Source organism: Myiozetetes cayanensis, unplaced genomic scaffold, assembly GCF_022539395.1.
Source record: "Myiozetetes cayanensis isolate MyiCay16 unplaced genomic scaffold, myiCay2020 scf1, whole genome shotgun sequence".
NCBI lineage: Eukaryota > Metazoa > Chordata > Aves > Passeriformes > Tyrannidae > Myiozetetes > Myiozetetes cayanensis.
Genome location: NW_026086604.1, coordinates 143,305,494 through 143,328,210, shown reverse-complemented (window position 1 = coordinate 143,328,210; position 22,717 = coordinate 143,305,494). Strand labels below are relative to the sequence as shown.

Sequence of the window (22,717 nt, the reverse complement as noted above, 5' to 3'; positions counted from 1 at the left end):
AAATTACTTTTGAATGTCATGACACTGGTATTTCATTAAATGCTTCAGAGCTTGCAGAGACATCAGCGTAACTTAGCCAGAGTTACTGCTTTTAGCAATTTGTCATTTGGGGAACTGAAGTCCAGGCCAGTCTACTTTCTGGGGAGGAAGAGGATATGGCAGCACCTGGGCATCGTGACCAGGGTCAGAATGATGGTGGTGGTAAGAAAAGATCAAACAAAGGCCAGGATGTTCTAGAGGTTTGTGGATTTCAGAGCTGATTTAAGCCAAGAGCTACCTTGACACAGGTTGGTGTGTCCTGCACTGTCACTGCTTGGCCATTCCTGGCTTGCTTTGTCCCAGTACAGTGGAGTTACTCACTGTGTCTGGTCCAGGCAGAGTGAGACATGAGATAGGACAGCTGCTAAATTTGTCAGGCTAAACTCCAGCTTAGACCAACATGTATGTCAGAGCAGTTATTCGATGAGTATTTCACTGTGAAGACCTCACAGAATATCAAAGGGTCTAAGTTTCAATGCCCTGAGGTTAGACAAAAAAGCTCAAAGAAACACAAAGCAGAAAACCTGAGCATCCCTGACAGAGGACTTAAGGGACAGGTAACAAAGAAAAGCAATCTGTATACGGACTAAGCAATAAAACATCCCAATATTCCTGGACAAGATGACTATTCAAGAAATTGAGTAGTATTTGTCCCTGAAAAGAAGTAAGGGTGCAGCATTGGGGGGAAAATGAGTAGAAGTGAGACTCATTAAAGAAAAACACAGGAGAGGGATATGCTCACTGGCTGGCTATAGCACTGCTGCAGGGTGTTCAAGGAAATGTCAGGAGCAAAGTTTTTCCCTTTTTGCTGCCACACCCCAGTTAAGATCTGTTTGTGGAAGACCATAAGCAACATAAATGATCGGCACGTAAATGAGAGGCCTTTAATGCCTGCCAAGCCTCCTGGATCATTTCCCTTTAAAGGCTCTAAGATGCATAGGATTTCTGACAGATGAAAGCAGAATTGGTTCATTTGTTGCATGCAAACCGAAGCCTCTCAGAAGCATAAAGTCCCATTGTAGGGTTAAAAAAAAAAAAAAAATCTAACTCAGAAGTCAGCCTGCAGATTTCTGCTGTGGAAGACAGCACGAGCTTCATTGAGCTTCACCTCTGCAGAGCCAGGTTTCACATGCCAAGGCTGTGAGAGCATTTTACAGCTCCAGTGAGCAAACAACGCTATACCTGATGACACAGGAAGTGATATCTGTCGAGTTTCTTAAACACCAGAGTTTGATTCAGTCCTTTAGGGGAGCTCAGGCTGGGAAATATGGAAAGTTAGGGAGTGAAAGGTAGCCAGGAGAAAAAGAGAAGGCAGAGCAGAGAGCTTACAGCACGAAACAGCAAAAAACTTCAGTGAGCATTGAGATCCAGGCAGCCTGTGTCCTCTTCTGTTGAAAGTCTATAGATAAATCTTGGATATCTTGTTAGCAAACTGTAGAAATAAGGCAGCCATATATAAAAAGGAACTAAAAAACCAGATCCAAACATGTTACATTACAGGTCTCTTCACACTAACTAGTCAGTGCTGTTCTGGATGAAGACTTTATTTTTATCATGGCAACATGTTTCTTTCCATATTCTTTGATCCTGCCTGTAGTGTCCAGTCCGTGGCAGAAATGGGGCCATAAAGCAGTTGAGGTGAGAGGTGTGGTAATGCCAATCAAGTTGATGATCTCAGTCCACATGGAGAGCTGTGCATTGCACAGGAATTACAAGGTATGGTCTGGAACAAGTGGAGAATTAAAAGGAAGACTTGTGCTATGCCTATGGATTAGAGAATTAATTTTACTCTATCTGTCCAGTTTACCTTGGCTTTGGAACAAATGGAGCAGTATTGTACAAAAGGAAATACTGGAGTACAGAAGCCTAGGATTGAAATTTTACTTGTAACATCCTAAACTGTACATCCTTGCAATGAAATGGTGGGTCTATCTAGATTAAAAGCAGAATCTTTCCATTATTGAATACACATACAGTGCTGGCTGTATGGATGCTAAATATTTCTGCTTGCTTCAAATTTTTCACTAAAGGATCTAGTAAATGGAGGCACTACATAAAATGCAAATATAACTTTTTTGTGGAAAGGGAAGGGGATGCCTGGCAGTACGGCCTTTCTGGAAAGTCTTCCAGCAGAGGATTAGGAACTGTGGATGGTATTTCCATAAGCCCTTGTTTTTGGCCTGACTATGACTCCCAGAGAAGCTGATGGTAAATCTGCCATTGTATCCAGGAGGAACAGGCTTGAGACAGCGCTGAGCAAACTGAAGATCCCAGCCTTTGACTCAGGAGTGTAAATATTTTGCCTTTATAAGCAGAGATTAGTAAATTCAGGGATGTTATTCAAAACACAGTTTGGTAGCTGCTTCACTGAGCAGGGTCCATACACACTGAGCATACTTATCTCCCACGGTTTTAAAAACTGCTTCGTGCCATAAAGGAACGGGGACATAAGTCACAAAGGCAGCTGCAGTCAGTGTCGTGGTGGTAATCTCAGCACAAAGGAGACAAATGCTTCGCAGACATATTATTCCCTTTGCACCCCTTATGATGATCCCCACCCCCAGGAAGGGTCTGTGGGTGTGGAGATGGGTGCTAGGAAATGCCAACGCTGCTGCTGGCACAGGTGCTTGGTTCTGGACTGAGGCTGGTAGCGCTGGTCTCTCATGTTGTTGATGGGCTGTTTTTGGAGGGAAAGGAAAAGAACTGTGGTGAAAAAGGTTCATGTTCAAAGCCAGAAATATGGTTGTGTATAGAGAGAATTTAATCCACTCAGTAGAAAAGTGCCTGTCTGAGAAGGCATCCAATAAAGATGTTCAGATCTGCTTAAATGAGTTGGAGAGTGGATTTTCTGAGTTGTCTCTCCAACACAGGTAGCAAAGATAGGAGGCAAGAGCAACATTTCTTACCTTGTAGCTATAGTAGAAGCCAGAGCAGTCATAAAAAACTTAGATATCCACAGGCACTGTTATCCACAAAATGCCTCACTCAGTGTTTGAGGAAGAAATGGGATTTCAGGCTGACATTTCAGGTAGTCAGGAGAATGTGCTTGTGCTTCCCTGAAGCACTTCATTTGAACAAAGCAGTCCACAGATCCATACCAGCCTTCATCTGTGTGCTCTGCCTTGGCTGGGAAGCACTTCTGCCTTATTACTGAAGGTTGGAATTTAGTAATTAATTGAAGAATTAAAAAAAAAAAATTCTTGCTCTTAAAGAAAAATAATTTTATCTAATTTATTTTTAGAGCTAACAAGCCCCTGTATCTGGCTTAAACATGCGATAATGGAACTTGTCAAAGAATTCAATTCAGAGAAAGTCCCTGACTTGAAATTTGTGTGTCTGGATACCCTCTCTGTAGCTGATGAACAGAAGTAGAGCCAGCTGCTAACATAAGGCACAGAACACTGCTGCAAAGATGTGGTGTAAAACTTTGTGGGGGAAGTACAAGAACTGTATATAGTACAGCAGTTTTATTACTTGGAGATTTTCCCAAACAAGCTGGTAACATCATGGCTTCCAGAATTGACGTTTCACCAAATTGACATTTTACTTAAATATTTTGCTCCTGCTGCAAGGTCTGACCCTACAGTTACATTTAACCTGCCTAAAGTATTAGCTGAAGAGCAACCTTTCATGTCACACACTAGATTAAATCCTGTTCACTGACTCCTCTGAGTGTCCAAGGCAGCATTAAAGAAGTCCATCCATCTCTGTACTTTGGTCTGACAGACACTTGCCTCAATGAGTTTTTGCAACAGAAAACTTTTGTTGAGAAAAAAAAACCAAGAAGCCAAAGATTCAGAGCAACATCTTGAGAGAAATCATCAGGAAACCCATGTGACAGAAAGGGATGGACAGTAGCAGAGATTTTTGGTCTTTCTATCTTCTGTGCAGTTTTGGAGAGCAGTGGAAAAGTGGTAAGGCACTAATTTGAGAAACACCCTGTGCTTATTTATCCTTATTCATCTCAGGTCTTGATAGATGCAAAGAAAGTCTGACATCAGTCCACCAAAATGACTTAAATGAAATAGGATAGCTCCTTAATTTAATGTAATTTAATTGCTTTAAAGAAAGCCTCAGAGGTAGCCACCCTTAGCAGCAATGCATACTGGTAGAGTGCCTGAAAGAGGAAACAGCTCTCCACCCAAAACTGAGAATCTGATATATATGAGCTAGACTGAGCAGTTCTTGTTCTTCTTAGTTTGCTGATGCCTGCCCCTTCAGACCTGCTGACACTAACAGCCCAGGAGAGCCTATCACCCTCAGACATGATTCAGAATCTTCACAGATCACTGTTTTGGCTGCTGGAGCCATCATTCATGGATTCATTAAGTCTTCTAATTATTCTGGAGCTAAACGCTGTATTTTGAACCAGGACTTGAAATGGTAACCACAGCTGGCATCAGTACCACAGACACGTGTGTGGTCACCAAGAGTGATACTCCACAGAGACAGGGAAGCCTCTCCCAGTGTGCTGGAAGAGAGCACGAAAAATAGATGATAGGAGTTACTGTCCTGCTCTCGTGGAAACATGAAATCAGAATCCACCATAAGTTGCCATGAAAACTAGATTTCTTTTGCAGTGCAGCCACTTGTTTTCCTGTATGGTCATCACAACCTTCTGTGAATTTTCTGCTGAGGCGACACTTCTCATGCAATCCTGTTTGTTTTCACTGCCTTGGCTCCATCTGCCTGCTTTTACAGTGAGTTCAGGATCCTCCAGAAACAAATATCTTGGTGCTTACTCCAGCAGTCCTTCGAGTTAAAAACCTCGACTAAAAACCACAATAACAGTCTGATTAATCCCTCTTCCTTAAAACCAATGTTCATGCTACCATGACACAGAAGGAGAAGAATTTGTCAGATCAAAAAGTAATGATCAGACATTGGGTAATGGGGAAAGCCACCCTCCAGATGCAGCGTGGAAGAACCATGCAAGGGGAATGTGAAAACCAGCCTCCTCTGGGAACAGAGTCAGACATGGAGCCCTGCTCTGCTGGTTCCTACTGACACGGCTGGAAATTGGACAGAAGGAGGATTGTACTGCCATGACCCAAAGCAGACGGAAAGGGATTTTATTCACACCCTGGTATTTCCATGCCCTGGCTTAAAAATGCAATGTTAGAGCACAGGAATGACAAAGAGGTGTTACATAACTCCAGAGAGTAAACTTTCTGGACAACATTCAGTGACATTCTTCTGAGTAAAATTACAAGTAGCCATTTCCCTCTGTGCTGGAAAAAACCCTTGTCTCAGTCCCTGCTGTGACACAGGGCAGAGCAGAGGTGCTGGGACCAAGCTCTGCATCTCACATCACACCCAGCCTTGCCCTGGTCACCGACTGTCAAGTGGTGCTTTATCCTCTCGCTGTTCAAGGACTCCAGACATTTCCATATGGTTGGTACTCCTGCCAATACCATAACTCAAATTTTTTTTTTTGTTATATCTGACTAATCTGAGCTTTTTCTCTATGACTTTCTGTCTCTGAAAGAATTTCCTCCATGTCCCAGAACTAGTGCCTGGCCAGAGGCACCAGTGATGGCTAACCACCTCTTGTCTTCTTCACTGCACTTCACCCTGTGTACCAATACTAATACTTTTCCTTCTGGATGGATGACACCCCTGAGATTTGTCCCCATCTGCCCCCATCAGGAGGGATAGACTGAATTTCTTCCAGAAATAGTTTTAGTGGCTACTTGTGTCCTTCATCTCCAAGACACTGAGCTTATTCTTCCTCCAGGCTCATGTGGACCCTCCTCAAGAAAAGACCTGGAGTATCCCTGGGGATTTGGGCATGCAGGAAAAGGATGGGAGGGGATAGGGAAGCTGGGGTGAGGTGGTGGGGTTTGCCCTGGGAGCAAATTCTTGTTTTGTTTTTCCTTTTGTGCCACCTAGGAAAAGCAAACCCAAGCACCCCAGCCCATTCTGTGCTATGGGACCCAGCACAGCGAGCCAGCTTGGCTTGCCTCCTATAAGGAGAACATCAGGTACATATAGAAGCATTGATTTATAAAATTATAGAATGGTTTGGATTAAAAGGGACCTTCAAGATTGTCTAGTTCCACCACCCCTGCCATGGGCAGGGACACCTATATATAAAGATGTTTCCTTTTATTCCCAACAGTCTCATTTCCCTGAAACCTGCAGAGGAGGCAGTCCCAGTGTATAAAAACGATAAAAGCTCTGTTGAATAGAGAATCATCTCAAAATGTAAGTGCTGCTCTGGCACATGCCTTGGGCTTGGTAAAACCTTGAGTTCAGACATTTGAGGCATCTTGATGGAAATCCTTGTGGATGGAAATCCTGGCCAAGCCACCCACCACCCACCTGTGTGGGGTTTGTATGATGGCTAGGGGATTTGCATCCAGGTTTTGATAGTGGTTTGCTTGGGGGATGAAGTATCATGCAGGTAAATACAGTGGAAGTATTTTTCTTTTACTGTAGGGAGGCTGCAGAGGACAGAGGAACCTGGTCCTGCCTCCAAACTCTCCAGAGGCAGGAGAGTGTCTCTTTGGCACTGCAGAGGCACTGAAGTGTTACTGTTGTTTTAGAGAAATAATGGCTACAAACCCTGTTGGTCAATTGGCAGCAATGTGAAAGCAAACCTTAGGTTTTAACAAAACCCCAAGTTTGTCAAATCTGAGATGGAAGTGCAGATGTGCCTAAATTCCCCATAGCTCCCTCACTCTGAAAGGTATGAGTTGTGTTGCCTTCAGCCTGCTGGAAAAGCAAGGGGAAAAGGCCTCCCTGAGCAAAATTCTTTCCCTGAAATATGTTTATCCTTGCTCTCAGCTGATGATCACAGTATCTCCCTCTCTGACACCGCCATCACCATGACGTGCATGTACAGATGCTGCTGCTGAGACGTGTGTGGGGTTGACTTCAAAGCAGTGACTGAAATAAGTGCCTGTGTAACCAAAGAGGGGAGTGAACCTGAGTCAGCCTTGGCATGGCTTCTCCTCACCAGCCTGGCCTGGGTGCCCACACAAGGTTTTTATTCTCAGACCTTCCTCATGTGACAGACCTCCTCTAGCTGACTTGTTTTTTAACCTCCTTTGACATTTAGGGCTGGTCTAGGGCTGGGATTTAATTCAAATTGTTCGAAGATGTGAATTTAGAGAGGAATAATTATTCTTGATTAGCTCCCCATGTGGACAGTCTTCTTCCAAAATAAAAGTGCTTTCTTTCAAATGGATTTAATTGACTCCAAGAAAATCAGTAGGTTGCTTTCTCTAAGAAAAAAGGGGTAGATACAAAATGAACAATACCTTTTTCCTCTTCAATTTGTTGAAAAATGCAAGGACTTTTGAATGTTATGCAAGTTTTAAGTGAAAATTGCTGTATGTTATTATGTATAATTTGCACCTCTGATAAACTGCACGCTGTTAAAATTATTGTTCCATGAAAATAATTACACAGCAGCCAACATAATTAGACAAGCAGTGCAAAATCAGAGGCAGAAAGGTAGGATGAGACTGTGACTGGGAGGGCTGTTTATAGGGAGGTTGCTCTGAGGTGTATTTTATTCTGCCCACACACTCACATACATTCTGATTTTCTGAAACCAAAACTGATTACAGAATGTAACAAGCCTCAGAAAAAGCTTGATTAAAAAAAATAAAAGCTTCTCAGATTTAGGATGAAGTTTCTGTTCTAAAAACAGCAAGAAAAAAAAAGAGGGATCCCAGAACCATCAATACTCTGCTGGGGGAAATCAGAGATTGGGGTGCCGAAAAATGTCCAGCAACCCAAGTGGTGGAGGCTCTGATGCTGCTGACACCTGTGGTACCCAGAAGGGAGAGGCAGGGCTCTGACTGCCAAGTGTCACAGATGGGCTCAGTCACTGACCTTTTATCATCCATATCACTGAACTGATCTCATCCCAAATATCACTATTTAAGAGCATTTTATAGGGACAGGGCAGGATGCAGTGAGCAATATAGGGTGAAGAATATTTAGTGTGAATCCGGACACAGCTCATATCATACCTTTGACAACAGGCAGGGAACTGGTCCTTACCTTTTTGGTTACTAGAACAGACCTACCCTTGTAACCTGCTCTTCCTAAATATGTGCCCTGTTGAGGTGACAGTCCAGCCTTTCACAGGAATGTCCTCCTGGAACTAAAAAATCTTGTCCTTGTGAAATTGCCATCAGAGCTGGTTTATGTGATTCTTCCACAAAGTTGTCATCATCAATAAACCAGTGTTTTCTAAAACAAGAGGGGGAAAAAAAAAAAAAAGCACTACCTAAAATATTCAAAACTCTTGTGTGAATCAGTAGATGGGAAACCTTATTCTGGGGTTTTCTTAGCTTTCTTTTTTTTTTTTTTTTTTTTCACCCAGTAGCAGTTTGCAGTGAAGTAGTGAGAGCCAGCAGCCTCTGGATCCCAGCTCTGATTTTGGGAACACACAGGAGCGTGGTGGGATGGTGATAATACAGAGGTCTATAGCACAGCTCGAGTGCAGAAAAATATGCAGAGCTCTGCAGAAACAGAGACTAGAACTGAAACTTCAGCAATCATAGCAAGAGAAGGAGAAATCTTAAAGCTTCCAAAGAAGGTTTTTTCTTTGCTTTTCTGGCATTGCTGTCAGTATTGGGTTTCCCTGGCCCTTGTTTGCCAAGATGGAAGAGCAGCCAATAGACAGGAAACAATTATGCCACCTTTTTCAACTGAGAAAAGAAATCCTACATCCACATTTATCTATTTTCTATGTTCACTTCAAGGTACATTATGCACCCTTATTGACTCATACCATCTTTCCTGTCTTCTTGAAGACCAATATCCTAATAAAATGAATCCTTGTCATTGCCCAGCCCATCAGGCCAAAACAGATCATGGTCAGTTATGCCTCACTGCACATCTCACCATCCTGGTCACCACGTCCAGAGCCAGCAGGAGCAATTGCACCACTTCTCAGCTTGTGGTGGGAGAGAAGGCACAGACTTTACTGTGGGATGGAAACCGGATGTGGCAAATGCAAACATCTGAACTCAAGAGCTCAGGAAGGGTCTCTAGTGCTACACTTTAGATATGGCACTAGTAATTTTGGGGACTTTCAGTAGAGCTTGGGCTTTCTGGGGCCTGAGCCATTCTGAAAATAGGACTTGAGGATGCTTTTGTACATTTTAGTCAAGGTGAATTTATACTGAAGTCTAAATCCACAGTTAATTACAATGAAGTATAAATGGTTCTGAAGGATTAGGGATGAGCTTTTGAAGGAGGCCTCTGAATTTTAAGTAATCAATTCTCATTGAGAGTCACTGGGTTTGGGCATCTAACTCCCTTGTTCACTTTTGAAGATCCAAACAGAGATCTAAAACTCATTCTGTTAACAAGTCAACCAATATTTCTTTCCTGGGAAAGCAATCTTCCAATATCCTAAAATTAAGACAACAGAGGGCTACATTTTTAGTTTTATTCTCCCAGGCTAATACTGAAACAATATAGAAATTGTGAAAAATAAACCACAGCAATTTAGATATTTAGTTTTCAAATCAGTTGACAGGCATAGCAAGGAAATGTTTTTACCTCTGAAGAAATAAATGTAATAAAATACTGTTTAAATAATGTTTAAGAGATGTGATGAAAGACGGGTTCACGAACCCTCTGTTATGTTAACAATTAACAGCGCAGGACATGGATTTTGTTTAAGAAATGTGTACTGCTAATACTGGGGTCAACATATGAATAAACAAGAATGGCAGCATGTACTAGAGCCGGGCTGTATTAATGTATGCCTGGTTGGTTGTCTGTGTTGCTTTATTTATCGTACCAGGATCTGCTGCAGTCAGGTCCTGCGTGTCCCTCTGTCCACAGGCAGGTATGGGCAGTCATTCATACTCTTGCCCACATCAAGACATTATAGGGTTTGGAATAGGTGATCTTTAAGGTTCCTTCAACCCCAAACCATTCTATAGTTTGTGTGCTGAAATGATTTTCTTGCTCCAAAGTGAGGAAGGGACACATATCAACCCAGTCTGTGCTGGCACACACTGCTGGAGGCAGCAAAGTCCATGGGCTGGGGCACTGACCTGGGACCACCCCAGGAGTTTGTTCTGCTATAGACTAACCATGCAGTGCCAGCCAAGCCTCTGTGCTCTCCTCTCCCTTTCTCTCAGTTGTTAGTCTTACTTAACATAAGCTTGTCTCTTGCTGATGGCCACAATTGTACCCCGAGCCTGGAGCTCTCACTGACAGTAAACTTCTTGGAGCTGGACTTCAGAAGACTCAGACATCTTGGACAACTTCCAATTCACCTCACCCCCAGATGCAGCCTGTTTCCAAACTAATCCTTGGACAGCTTGCTCCTCAGTCCTTCTCAGTGATAGCTTGGGAATAGACATGTAAAGCCAGGCCTAAGAAGCATCATCACAAGAAGGCCACTGCCATTTACAAAGAAGCAGCTTTCACCTTTACTATTCTTTAAATACTCTCTTAAGCCTTTTAATTTACAGACAGTGATGATGGAAAAGTCTGTTATCTGAGTCAACAACAATTCCCTGAAATATTTGCTAAATGATCCAGGTCACCAGACGTTTCCAGGGGTTTTTCTTTTTACATGGATCTGGCATGATCTCTATTTTTCATGCTGCAAAACACATAGAGTAAGCCAAGCTCTGCTCCTGGATGCTGGCAATGTGATGGCTTGCTCCAGCAAAATGTTGGCCACCCTCAGTTCCCACCACAGGCAATGGAATTTGAGGGTATTCAGCACCCATAGGAAACCCATGGACATCAATGTACACTACCTGGACCTCCAGTGCAATGCCTGATTAGATAACAGTCTGTCTCTAGTTAGAGTGTATATTCTCTCTCTTTCATTCTTCCTTTTTCTTTCTCTGTGTTAATAATGTGTGTAGCTCTGATTTATTTTTATCAAGATTAACAATGGAACAATACTGCTTCAAATATTAAAAAGGCAAAGAAATGTAGGTACTGAAAAGGAAGGAAAATACCTCAATTTCAAGCCTAAAGATTACTTTGGGTCCCAGAGGAAGCAGAAGCAATTTAGTGGCTGATACCCTTAGCAAGAAAAAAGGTTGTAAGATTAAGACCAACTGCTGTTTGGATAAGTGGTTGGTAATTGCACATATCAGCAATTATGTGCTGTCATATCATTTTTCTGCTACCTTACTCCTCTCTTGTGTCCCGTCAGGGTTTACTTGGAATGACCCTACATCTATGGTCCTCTTTGGATTCACCTTCTTAATGTCATACAACAGTGCCTCACAAGTTCAAAGAAAAAAGAAGTCATTATTACAGGAGGTGCCTGGTGGAGGTGCTCCTCTTCACAGATGTAGCTAGAGGCTACTGCTGTAATAACCAAGCTTCCAGGGAGAGAAATAAAGAAAGGCCTCCTGAACCTGCAAAAACCCTCTTTGTCCTCCAGCCTCGCAAGGGGAGAAGGGTGTGTGTTTGGCGGGGGGAGAGTTTTAGTGGGGAGAGGTTTGAGTGGGGTGGGAGAGGGTTGTCTCTGTGCTCGGTTCAGATGCCATCCTGCTTCACGTGGTGAAGTACCTGGCTCCAGGTCACACTGTGGGGACTCAACAGGAGCTGAGTATGCTGGGTCTTGCCTGGTCAGGGCAGTACAGGTTATATTAAATCCTCTTCAGATGAAAAGGGGGAGCTTCAGTTCCCTACATGTAGGCTACTTATGACTCCTGTCCCATCTGAGGACATTTTAGGGGAGTAACAGTGGCCTGCCCTTGAGCTGAGCAGTGGGGCCCACTTCTGTAGCTTGTCAGAGCCTTTGCATCACTCAGAAAGGCAAACGCCACCAGAAACACCTTTTTCCTCACAGAAGTAACTGATTCCTCAGTGAAGTGTCAAAAGATAACAAAGTCTGTTCCAGCTAAACTCATCTGTTCATTGCCTGAGGGAAGCCTCCAGCTTATATGGCACTGGGTGCTCCCATGGAGCAGAAAATATTTAGCTCACTAATCAGATCCAGGCAGGAGGTGTAACTGAGGCTGCCTGCAGTGTGCCTGTGTTACATCTAGAGAGGACAGGCACAGCTGGCCTTCAGGTGTCCCAGGACTGTCCTGGAGTGATGCCTCCGAGGTCAGTGACTTTACAGGGATGTAAAGGAGAGCAGGGTTTGACACGGGGATCCCACCACAGGAGCTGTCCTGTCTCTGCGAAGGCCACCGAGCTGAGAAGCCCTGGGAAGGACCAGCAAACCTCTGTGTCAGGCTCTGGGAGATGCCAAACTGCAGTCAAATGCAGGAGTCTTAGCAGTGACAGCAAGGTGCAACCTCACAGCTCATGGAAGAGCTAATACCCTTTGAAAAGCAGATAAAAGATTCATCAGCACAGATGAAGATATGAGGGCCTGGGCTTAGACAGCCTGTAGTTCCTGCCAAGAAATTGTGTGGAAGGTAGAAATGAATTTAAAAGGTTGAGTGGGGGCCAGCAAGTCAATAACTGAATAATCCCACCCAGATAGGAAACCAAAGCATAAACAAGAGTCTCCACGTACTGACAAGTTAGTGCTGGTTGCACTCTGGAAAGGATCCTAAAATAACAGAGATTCCTGGAGACAGAATAAACACATCTCTCAGTTGTCATCCTGAGCAGAGGGTAATTGCCTAGATGTCTGATTGACTCACTGCTAGAACTAAATATGTACTTCTCTGACATGCTGTCACCTCCTTCGCTGTACGTCTGAGATTTTTCAGTAAAGCACATCAGGAATCAAAGCAAATGTCCACAAGGAAAGATGCATCTCGACCTTGAACTTTAATCGCAGGCAAAGGGCTGAAAATGTATTTAAAAAGAAGTAAAGTTTCTGCATTCCTGAGAGTGACATTTAATCTCAAAGTTCCCTGGGGGCTTGTGCACGTATGACCCAGCCCCCCAGCAGAGGAACATGGAACTGCAGCCCCTGTCTGAGGGCTGGGAGTTGGCACATGGCTTCCTGAGCTCCCCAGTCACACCATGACGTGGTCCTCAGCTTCCCATCTGATCCCCATTCCTTTCCAGCAGTTTCCTGCAAGGTTTCCTTCAAGGTCTCACCCCAGTTTGCACTGCTGGAAGATACAGAGTAGAGTTCCTAAGTTAATCTTCCTTCTAGTTTTAGCAGCTCTTTTACCCCAAACCTGAGTATTTAATGCCTTCTCAAAGCTCTTGGTTAGCGATTCCCATCAAGTGCTGAGCAGTCCTGTTTACCCTGCTCATGCTTTGCTCCCCTCCTCAGAGCTAGTTCCAGTTTCAGCTATATTAAACTTTTATTTACAGAATTGTTAGAGAATCTACTCAGAAGCCTTAACCCTGGAACATTATTATGAATTTTCAATAAGTCTTGGAAGTTGCAGGGGGATGGACAACTCTCAGCATAACACTGATTATCAAAAGTAAAGTGATCTGCCAAATCCTAGGCTGGCCCAGCTCCTGGGAAGGATGATGTGCTGGTTTAGAGTTCAATTCACAGTAGATATAGAAAATACTATACTAAATGCAGTACAGTGTGAATTCATGAAGGTAACTGTTTGTTAACTTGATTTTATACTCTGGCAGGTAAAAGACCTGTATTCGAGAATTCGAATTCCACACCCTAGAGTGAGCTGAATTCCAGGCCAGAGTGAGATTGTGAGGCTGGTTTACACACTTGTCCCCTCCCCTTGCCTCCAGCCTGTGTAGGAAAAAAGCATTTTCTAACAGAAACTCCAATGGAGCTATCACTTTGTGAACACTGCAAATATATATGTATGAAGCAACTTGTCTAATATATGTTCAAGATAAAAGTTTGAGATGTCAGAGAATTTTATCTGAAAAAAACAGGCATTCAGGCACAAGAGGATAACTCCAAACTGATCTACCCATCTATTCAACTCTGAGCTTTAGGTAGATAGAGAAATCAAGCAAAAGCAGGCAGACACATGTAAAATGATTTCTGCAGGCAGAACAGGACATCCTCACAAGTACTGCTAAACTGAGTTTTGGAGGGAAAAGTGGCAATCACCCAGCCTGTGACTCCTGCCCTCACACACACGGCCCCAGGAGTGAAGGGATGCACTCAGCTGAGACAGGTAGATGTTCCCCAGAGGACTGGGGTGGCACATCTTCACTGCAGCCAGCCCCTTTTTTACCCAGGATGACCTACTCATCTTTCTCTTAATTTAGGAATAGTGTTACAACAACCCGGGGAAAATGGGGTTAGGAAGGTGAGCAGAGCAGACCTGAGTAGTCCAGCCCAAGACAAGGTGCTCTGTCGGTGCTCCCTTGGTCTGATTTCATGACTGGAAATAAGCCCAGAGATTTAAAACCGGTATAAACGAGTCCTAGCTTGGGCTTACCTTATATCAACTTCCTTTTCTCTCCAAAATGGCATTTGTCATCAAGAACCATCTCTCACAGAGACTGCAAAGCCAGAAGGCTCTCTCCATTCATTTACTTATTAAAACTCAACAGATGATGAAGGAGCAATTACTGGACACAGGAACAGTAGTTCTCTTAGCTATATTTATTAATTTTCTTTTTTTTCAATGATGTCTGTGTTCAACAGAGAGCTGATTGTTTGTATACAGCACACCAAGTGATTGAACACTGCCAAAATGAATGAGGAAATGCGACACAAAGGAGATGTGTGGCACTTCACAAGCAGGGAGCCCCATCCTTTCAGCTGGGCTGTGTCTGCCACTCTGTCAAAGGAGAGGTTCGTGCACAGAGCCAAGTGCTGAGCAACACCTTGAGGTAGTGCTCAAATGGAGGATGCTGCTGCTCTGCCCTTGGGCAAAGACAAGTTCAGCTCTGTCCCATCAGCAAAGTTGGCTATTCCAGCTTTATCTTCACGGTTGCTAATGGGATGGGTGCTCTCTTTCACCCTTTCAGTTCTAGACAAACTGCACAGATGATGGATCCTGAAGATGGTATTTTTAACTTTCATTTTCCCCTTCCAGTGCATTTGGATTTATTTTTTTTCTCTCTCACTTTGTTTCACATTAACTTCATTCAACTACAGGGAGTATCAGAAAGTATTACCTTAGCTTGAGAATAGATTTGCTCTCAAGTGACACCTTGCAATACTACTGATTTATACCCTTTTCCTGCATTGATCTGTTGGGAGATTTCATCATCTATATCTGACATAAACACTGTATTATTCTGTATTGCATTATACCCTAGAAATCCAGTCAAATCCCTTTGCTCCTCAAATTAAAGCAATATGCATTACAGTGTCCTGATTTCCTTCTATTCTTGCATTTGCATTTTTGTATCATGCTCTAGATTACTCATGTATATTTTGGCATAAGCATCTCCCTGTTCATTTAAGAATATTGCCTTTAATCTTCGTTGTACCTTGAAGCATACAAAACTCTGGCCCCAAAGGACACATGGAGACATTTAGTTCCCACAGTGGCTGAGTTTCTGTGGAAGTTATTTAAAGCAAATGTCGTGTTGTTCAGAAGCCCAAGCCTTGTTCCAGGGCAACCCCATGGACACCCACAGAGTGCCCCTGGTCTCGCTGCTCCACGCAGCCTGTGAGCTTCGTCTGCCGCACTGCAGATCCCCATGTTTTTGGGAAGGGACTTCTCTTCTCCTCCTCCCACTGTGGTGCAGACTGCAGTCCTGCAGCCTAAAGGTTTTAGTTGTATGGCTGTGCTGGGATGCCTCAACTCCTCAGCAGTTTAACCATGGAGTTCATTTGCCTGCAAGCAGCTTTTTGTTGACAGATACAGAGTTGCAGCTGCAGGTTGTACCTTTGCTGCAAGAGATCAGGTAGGTTCATTGCACTGTTTTATCCACCTTAAGCATCCTCCGACCATCAGAATGGTCTTTTAATGTACTTCTTACCAAATATAATTCTATAAGAGAACATCTAACAGTATATCACATAGTTTGTAGCTTGGGTGGGGCTAGGATTTTTTGTGGGTCTGCATTACTTCCCGTATTTGTTCTGTGCCAGTACTACATGTAGGTCAAATATTTGCCCCAGTCAGATACTAATGGTTACACTGGAAATGTATTCAGCCAGACAGAGCCTTGAGTTCAGTAAAACTACATGACAAATATGAACAGTCAGGATATTCCTTGAAAGTGGAGCTTCTGACTTTTCTGAGGTAGTATACAAATATGTTGGTTCAGAGTTGCTGTTTGATAACCAATCTAGATAACCTGGCATACTCTTTTACACAGACTTTCCCAGACTATTAACCTCCCCCAGAATGTGTTCTGAATTCAAGCTGTCTGTAATTTAGGAACAAGTAATTCTTTCCATAGGGAGGGAAGACCCATGTTTTACTCCAGGCATTACTCAAAGTGACCCCTTTATTGTCTTCTCTTATTTTGAAACATTGGCTCTAAGATATCTAAGATCTGGCTTAAAGATCTGAGCACAAAAGACTCTGCAGGCAATCAGACCCAAGGTGCACAGAGACACCAGAAATGCCCTTTCAGCTCAGCTCAGGGCAAGCTCTCAAGAAGCATCTTGAAAGCTGCAGTCCCTTACAAAGAGCAGCAAGAAACCCACAATGCCAAGGAAGATCGAGTGGCATGTGCAAGCCACGACCCACCACAGTGAGCACATGCAGTGTGGCCTATGCGTCCAATATCAGCAAAAAACCAGAATATTGACCACGGTGCTCAGAAAGGAGGAGCCTTTGTGTAAGGAAAAGCAGAAGTTGGAGATAGTTTGACAAGAAAATCATTGTCACCTGGAGTCATATGGAAAATGTGTCTGCAGCTTCCACACCAGCGCAGGAAACTTCTTTCTCCATCCGTATTTAGGTAACTCCCTCATGAAGAGCCACTAATCAGTCCAGCATTGCTTCAGTCACAGTTAGTGGTGGGAAACTTTCCTTGAGGACAGTTCAACATCACCTCCATGAGGACAGCATGTCCTGGAATCTCCTACAAAATGCCTCTCCCTGGCCTGTTCCCATACAAGGGATAAAAGATGCTATTACTGCTGAAAATTAACAAAATTGTATATTCAACCCAAGCAGAAGAAACCTACCTCTGCTAATGTTCATGGGATGAGGAACAGAAAGGACAGAGAAAAAGAAGAGGGCAATAAAAACAGTTACTTTGTGCCTACAAGAGCAAGCAAAATACCATTGCATATTCATTCAAATTTGTTCAAAAGTTCAGAAAAATCCCTCCAGTAATATAATGGGTGATAATTCAATTTATTTATGTTTTTAAGGCATGAAGACTAGCTTTTATTTCCCTCAACTGTGCCTCTATTATTATTAATCTACTTATCTCCTAAAAAGATCATCTAAACTACACTTCTATGGGGAATGTGATCTTTGGCCATGTAGGGCTTTGCAATTATCCAGTTCTGAATGAACTTGTTGTTAAAACATTTTTTAAGTCTAATGAAAACATTAGATCAATTCCTTGCAGTGATAGTTGTCATTAAATCAATAGTGTGTGTAAGTCCATTATACTGATATTTGACATGAACTGCCGAAGGTCTGCTAACAATGAAACCATACTGAAGTGTGTCCTCTGCTAAGCATATTTTATACGAGATAAAAATCTGTTAAGTCTACAGTAACTGAAACTTTTCTTCTTTAACTAAAATAAACAGATATGTGAAATGTTGCTGTAACTCACACTAGGACCACCATGATCACACAGGTTTTGGAGCTGGTCCTTTTATCACACCTTTATCACAGCTGTGCTTTCAAATCAGTTAGAAAAGCTTTTTTTGATTATTTATCTGTGTGGCTTACAAAGCACAGGCGGAGATTTCGTCAAGAACCTCTGCAGAGCATGGAGGACCTAATCCTGCCCCCTCCAAAAGCAACAGCACTGTCACCAACTTCAGTGAAAGTCAGCCTGCTCCTCAAGTCCCTAGGAGAGGGACTCAAGGAACAGCCTTCCAACTGTCTTCTCAAGGAGGAATAACATCTCTGCATCACAGTGGAGCAGATTGTAGGGGCAATAAACACAACCAGCCCCACTTGCCCATGGAGAAGTTTCTCTGTATATGTAATTTGAAGAAGAACTTTGTATAAGTTCTTCTTTGTATACGCCATTATACTGCAAATGGGAAAGATAACTGAAAAACCTCTGGCTCTGTGTTCTATAAACATTCTTCTAGTTGCCTACAAACTCATTTTCACCTCCTGCCATGGGTGCTTCAGAAACAGCATCAATGTAATCCTGTGAGACTGTGATGTCTGATGTAATATGCTATGGGGCTCTTACCATGAGAGAAATACAAAACTTGAGGAAATGGCTAACTGATAGAAAGACTGAAGACCTCTCAGCATGTTGTTTCTTGAGATTTATAAACCTAACAATTTTTCTGGAATTATAGGTAACATTTGCTCACAAGTAAAGGAGCTGTGAGTACACATGTATAGGGGGAAATAATGGTCAATGGCAGACGTTGACAATTTTCTGGCTGAAAAGTGAAAACTCAAACTAATTAATTTCAAATACATTAAAGATTTACTATGAAGTGGGCAGAGTACACCTTAATCAATCTTATGAAATTTGGTCCTCAGAAAAGGCATTTTTTCCCAAACAAACAAAATCACTGGTATGAGGGGAAAAAAACCCACCTGAAACATTCTCTGAGGCTTTAGTTCCTGCAATTTTTTGCAGCAGAAAATTCCAACCAGCACCGAAGTTGAGCAAGCCCCGAGCAAAGACGGGTCCTGCCCTGCCCTGTGCGATGGCTCCCACTAATGGCAGCAAGGGAAACCTCGGTCGCTCCCAGCACAGCAGAGACAAAAAACCCTCTGCAAAATGTTCTTCAACTCTTCTTGGTGTTTTGGTTTTAAATGTCTAAAAATACAGTTACCAGCTAGATTTTCGTTAATTTTTTTCCACACTCAGAATATGAGTGTGACAGGATATTAGTCTCCTTGGATGGGCTTTATCTCACCGTCAGACATCTGAAATGTCGACTTCTGGAGGCACATCCTCGTTGTAACCAGGGGAGCAAGATCCAGGGTGTGATTCCCATTGAAGGTCTGACCTGTTTCAGGCATGGGATGAGTCATGAACTGGATTTCCCACCAACTTCTGCCTTGAGTATTCTTGTTTATGATTGAGGAGAATTTCAACTCCCTTATCATGGAGTCTTGGGATTTTGGTCAAGTCTATGCTCCAGTTCTGTTACAAGGAGGGAAAGTCCAAAAAGCTCAGGTGAGGACTGGTAACCATGGAAGGAGCTGGAGAAATATGTTTATTTTACATTTTGGTTTTGAGCACAACAGAGATTCTCAAAACAGCTGAGTAATTTTTCATTGGTAACACCGCAGAGATATCTCCCAGCAATCAGACGCAGAGACCAGGTGCAGACTGACTGTCCTTGGGTCCCACTTCTAAAGCTCAGATACATTTTTATAAGGTCTCTGACTCAAGGAATAAACATGAGAGGATTACTGCTAATCAGATAAGTATGTCTTTATTTAACTGTAACACCAAAAATTAAGCTTGCAGTATGTTCTTAAGAGATAGAGTCTTCAATCTAATTCAAAGATTTTTTGGAAAGATTTTTTTTCCTTTTAATTAAATTGTGTTGATTTTATTTGACATTTGATTTCAAGTGAGCCGCCAGTGTTTCTCCTTCACTGTCTGCCTCAAATCTGTGTGTAACATGTCACAGTCAAAAGGCCACACTGTTTCTCCTGACGGCTGCTGTGTTTTAGTTTCTCTGTGGGTCACATAGATCAGCCAAGGTACAGTTCAGCCACCTGAACATTTCACACAGAAGAGCTGGATTTCTGTCCAGTGCAGAAGAACACTGTGCAGACAGCATAGGATGCATTTGGCATATGTATAGGCAGGGAAAGTAAACCTGCTGGCACAGGATAGGCTTTCCTCACACCAAAGATCAAGTTATGCTGGAATAAGCAATGTAGTAAATACCCTGCAAATACCTGAGAAGATATTTTGAATAGCTTGTTGGGTGCTTGCCAGACTAGCACCAAACAGGTACGGTCAACACTGGAAGTGAAGTAATATTGTTCCTTTTCAGCAGCCTGTCCAAACCCAACCTATCTTGTATTTCAGTTCCATGGTGAAGTCTCAGCCTGAGGTCTTAGCCTGGGCCAGTCCCCTGGTCTGGCCCCAGTCACATACCAACCATGGTGGCAGAGTGCTGGAGGTGGCAAGGGCAGAGCTTCCACTCTTGATGGCAGTGCTCCTTGCAGGACCACAGTGGTGGCCTTTGGGGACCTCCTCATGTCCAAAACCACACACATAACTGCAGAGCCCAAGAAGGAACCTACAGAGATACTCTATCAGCAGCAAAAGGAAGATCAGAGAAAATGTGGGGCCACTGATGAATCCAATGAGTGTCCTCGTAATGGAAGACACAAGAAGGTGGAATTACTGTCTCAGTCTTTACTGCTGAGGTCAGTCCTCAGGAGTCCCAGACCTCAGAGGTACGCAAAGAAGGTTGGAGAAAGGAAGACTTGCCCTTGGTCATAGAGGGTTGGGCTAGAGATCAGCTAGACAGACTTAACACTCATAAATCCATGGACCCTGATGGGATGCACCGACTGAGAGAGAGCTGGTAGGTGTTGTTACTAAGCCACTCTCCACCATCTTTGAAAAATCATGTAGAATGGGAGAGGTGGCCAATGACTGGAGGAAGGCCAGTGTTACTCCCATCTTCAAAAAGGGCAAGAAGGAGTACACAGGAAACTACTGGCCAGTCAGCCACAGTGATGGAACTGATAATTCTGGAGGTCATCACCAAGCACGTAGAAGAAAAGAAGCTTATCAGGAGAAGTCTGGATTCACCAAGGGGAAAGAAATAATGTTTTGCCAATCTGATAGCCTTCTGTGATGACATGGGAGGATGGGTCAGTGAGGGGAGAACAGTGGATGTTGTCGACCTCGACTTCAGCAAGGCTTTTGATACTGTCTCCTATCTTCATAGGTAAGCTAAGGAAATGTGAGTTAGGTGTATGGACAATGAGATGGATCAAGAACTGGCTGAATAGTAGAGCTCAGAGGGTTGTGATCAGCAGAGTATAACCCAGCTGGAGGCTTGCAGTTGCTGGTGTTACCCAGGGATCAATACTGGGTCCAGTCTTATTCAACTTGTTTATCAGCCACCTGGATGAAGGGATAGAATGAACCCTCAGCAAGTTTGCTGATGATATGAAGCTGGGGGGAGTGGCAGATACACCTGATGGCTGTGCTGCCATTCAGGAGGACTTTATTAGGCTGGAAAGTTTGGTGGAGAGAAACCTAATGAGGTTCAACAAGTGCCAGTGCAGGGTCCTGCACTGGGAGGAATAACCATAAGTACCAGTACAGGTTGGGGATCGACCTGCCAGAGAGCAGCTCTACTGAGAAGGACCTGGGAGTGTTGGTGGGTGACAAGTTGACAATGAGCCAGCAGTGTGCCCTGGGGGCCAGGAGGGCCAATGAGATCCTGGGGTGCCTCAGGAAGGGTGTGACCAGCAGATTGAGGGAGGTGATCCTGCCCCTCTACTCAGCCCTAGTGAGGGCACATCTGGAGTGCTGTGTCCAATTCTGGCTTCCTCAGTACAAGAGGGAGGTACTGGAGAGGGTCCAGCAGAGGCCACAAAGGAGATTAATGGTCTGGAGCATCTCTGTTATGAGTAAAGACTCTGGGAATTGAGCCTGTTTAGTCTGGAAAAGAGAAGACTTCAGGGGGATCTCATTAATGCATATAAATATCTCAAAGGTGGTTGCCAAGGGGATGGTGCCAGACTCTTCAGTGGTGCCCAGTGACAGGACAAGGAGCAATGGCCATAAACTAAAACACAAGAAGTTCCATTCCACCTTAGCATGAGGAAGAACTTCTTAACACTGAGGGTGGCAGAGCCCTGGAACTGCTGCCCAGGGAGGTCATGCAGTCTCCCTCTCTGGAGACATTCAAAACCCACCTGGATGCCTTCCTGTATCACCTGCTCTAGGCAACACTGCCTTGGCAGAAGGGTTGGACTGGATGATTTCAAAAGATCCCTTCCAACCCTAACTATTCTGTGATTCTGTGATATGTTAAAACAGAGTGTAAGTTCGTCGGAATGGGATTTAATGTACCAAACCATAAGAGAGCTAAAAAGAGGATGCTGTGCTATACAAGAAGTAATCCCACAAATATATTAGGTTTTCAAATCAGGATCTTGAAAGTCCATAAATGCCTGCCTTAGCATCTGCTGGGAAAGAGCCCTGTATCCACTCAATTCCCCCCTCATTTGTTGCTGAAACTGGAAGCTGCCCAGGAAACGAGGCAGGAAATTTGAGGAGGAGGAAGGAGACATGGTGAAGGCAGCTGAATGGCGTCCTGGGGCACTGGCTGCTATCTCTGTCCCTGCTGAAGACTTTCTCTGAGATACTGCCAAGTCATCCAAACCATACATTGAAAGCCTCGTCTTGGTAATTGCGTGGGGTTTTGTTTTTTGAATGCATAAATTAATACCCCAAGTTCTGATTCACAAAACTGCTGAGCACTCGTTGCTGTGAAAGAAAACAAGGGCACTGTCCTTCCAGCACATAAAATGCTAGAGAATGTGAAGTGTTCAGAAAAATCAGGTCATTAGGCATGCAAATTGGGTCATCAAAATTAGTGGATCTTTTTGACATTAATCTCTCTAGACTTCTTCCTGAGAAAACAGGGAGATCCCATACCCTACAGGAGAGTTGTGAACTAAATTAATTTAATGTTTGTTTCTCCACCAGCTCCCACTCCATCTGATGCTGATGCTATTTGCATGTCATGTGGGCTGTTTCTGCT

At 43.5% G+C, this 22,717-nt stretch overlaps 1 protein-coding gene across 1 annotated transcript in view; it reads right to left on the bottom strand.

Annotated features, from left to right (window-relative positions):
- The window catches only part of CNPY1 (canopy FGF signaling regulator 1), a 68,683-nt gene that overhangs the window by 30,651 nt on the left and 15,315 nt on the right, over positions 1-22,717 (bottom strand). The window contains exon 2 of the mRNA XM_050335890.1: positions 11,169-11,264. Coding sequence (XP_050191847.1) covers positions 11,169-11,264 — 96 coding nt within the window. The remainder of the gene's footprint in view (positions 1-11,168; positions 11,265-22,717) is intronic.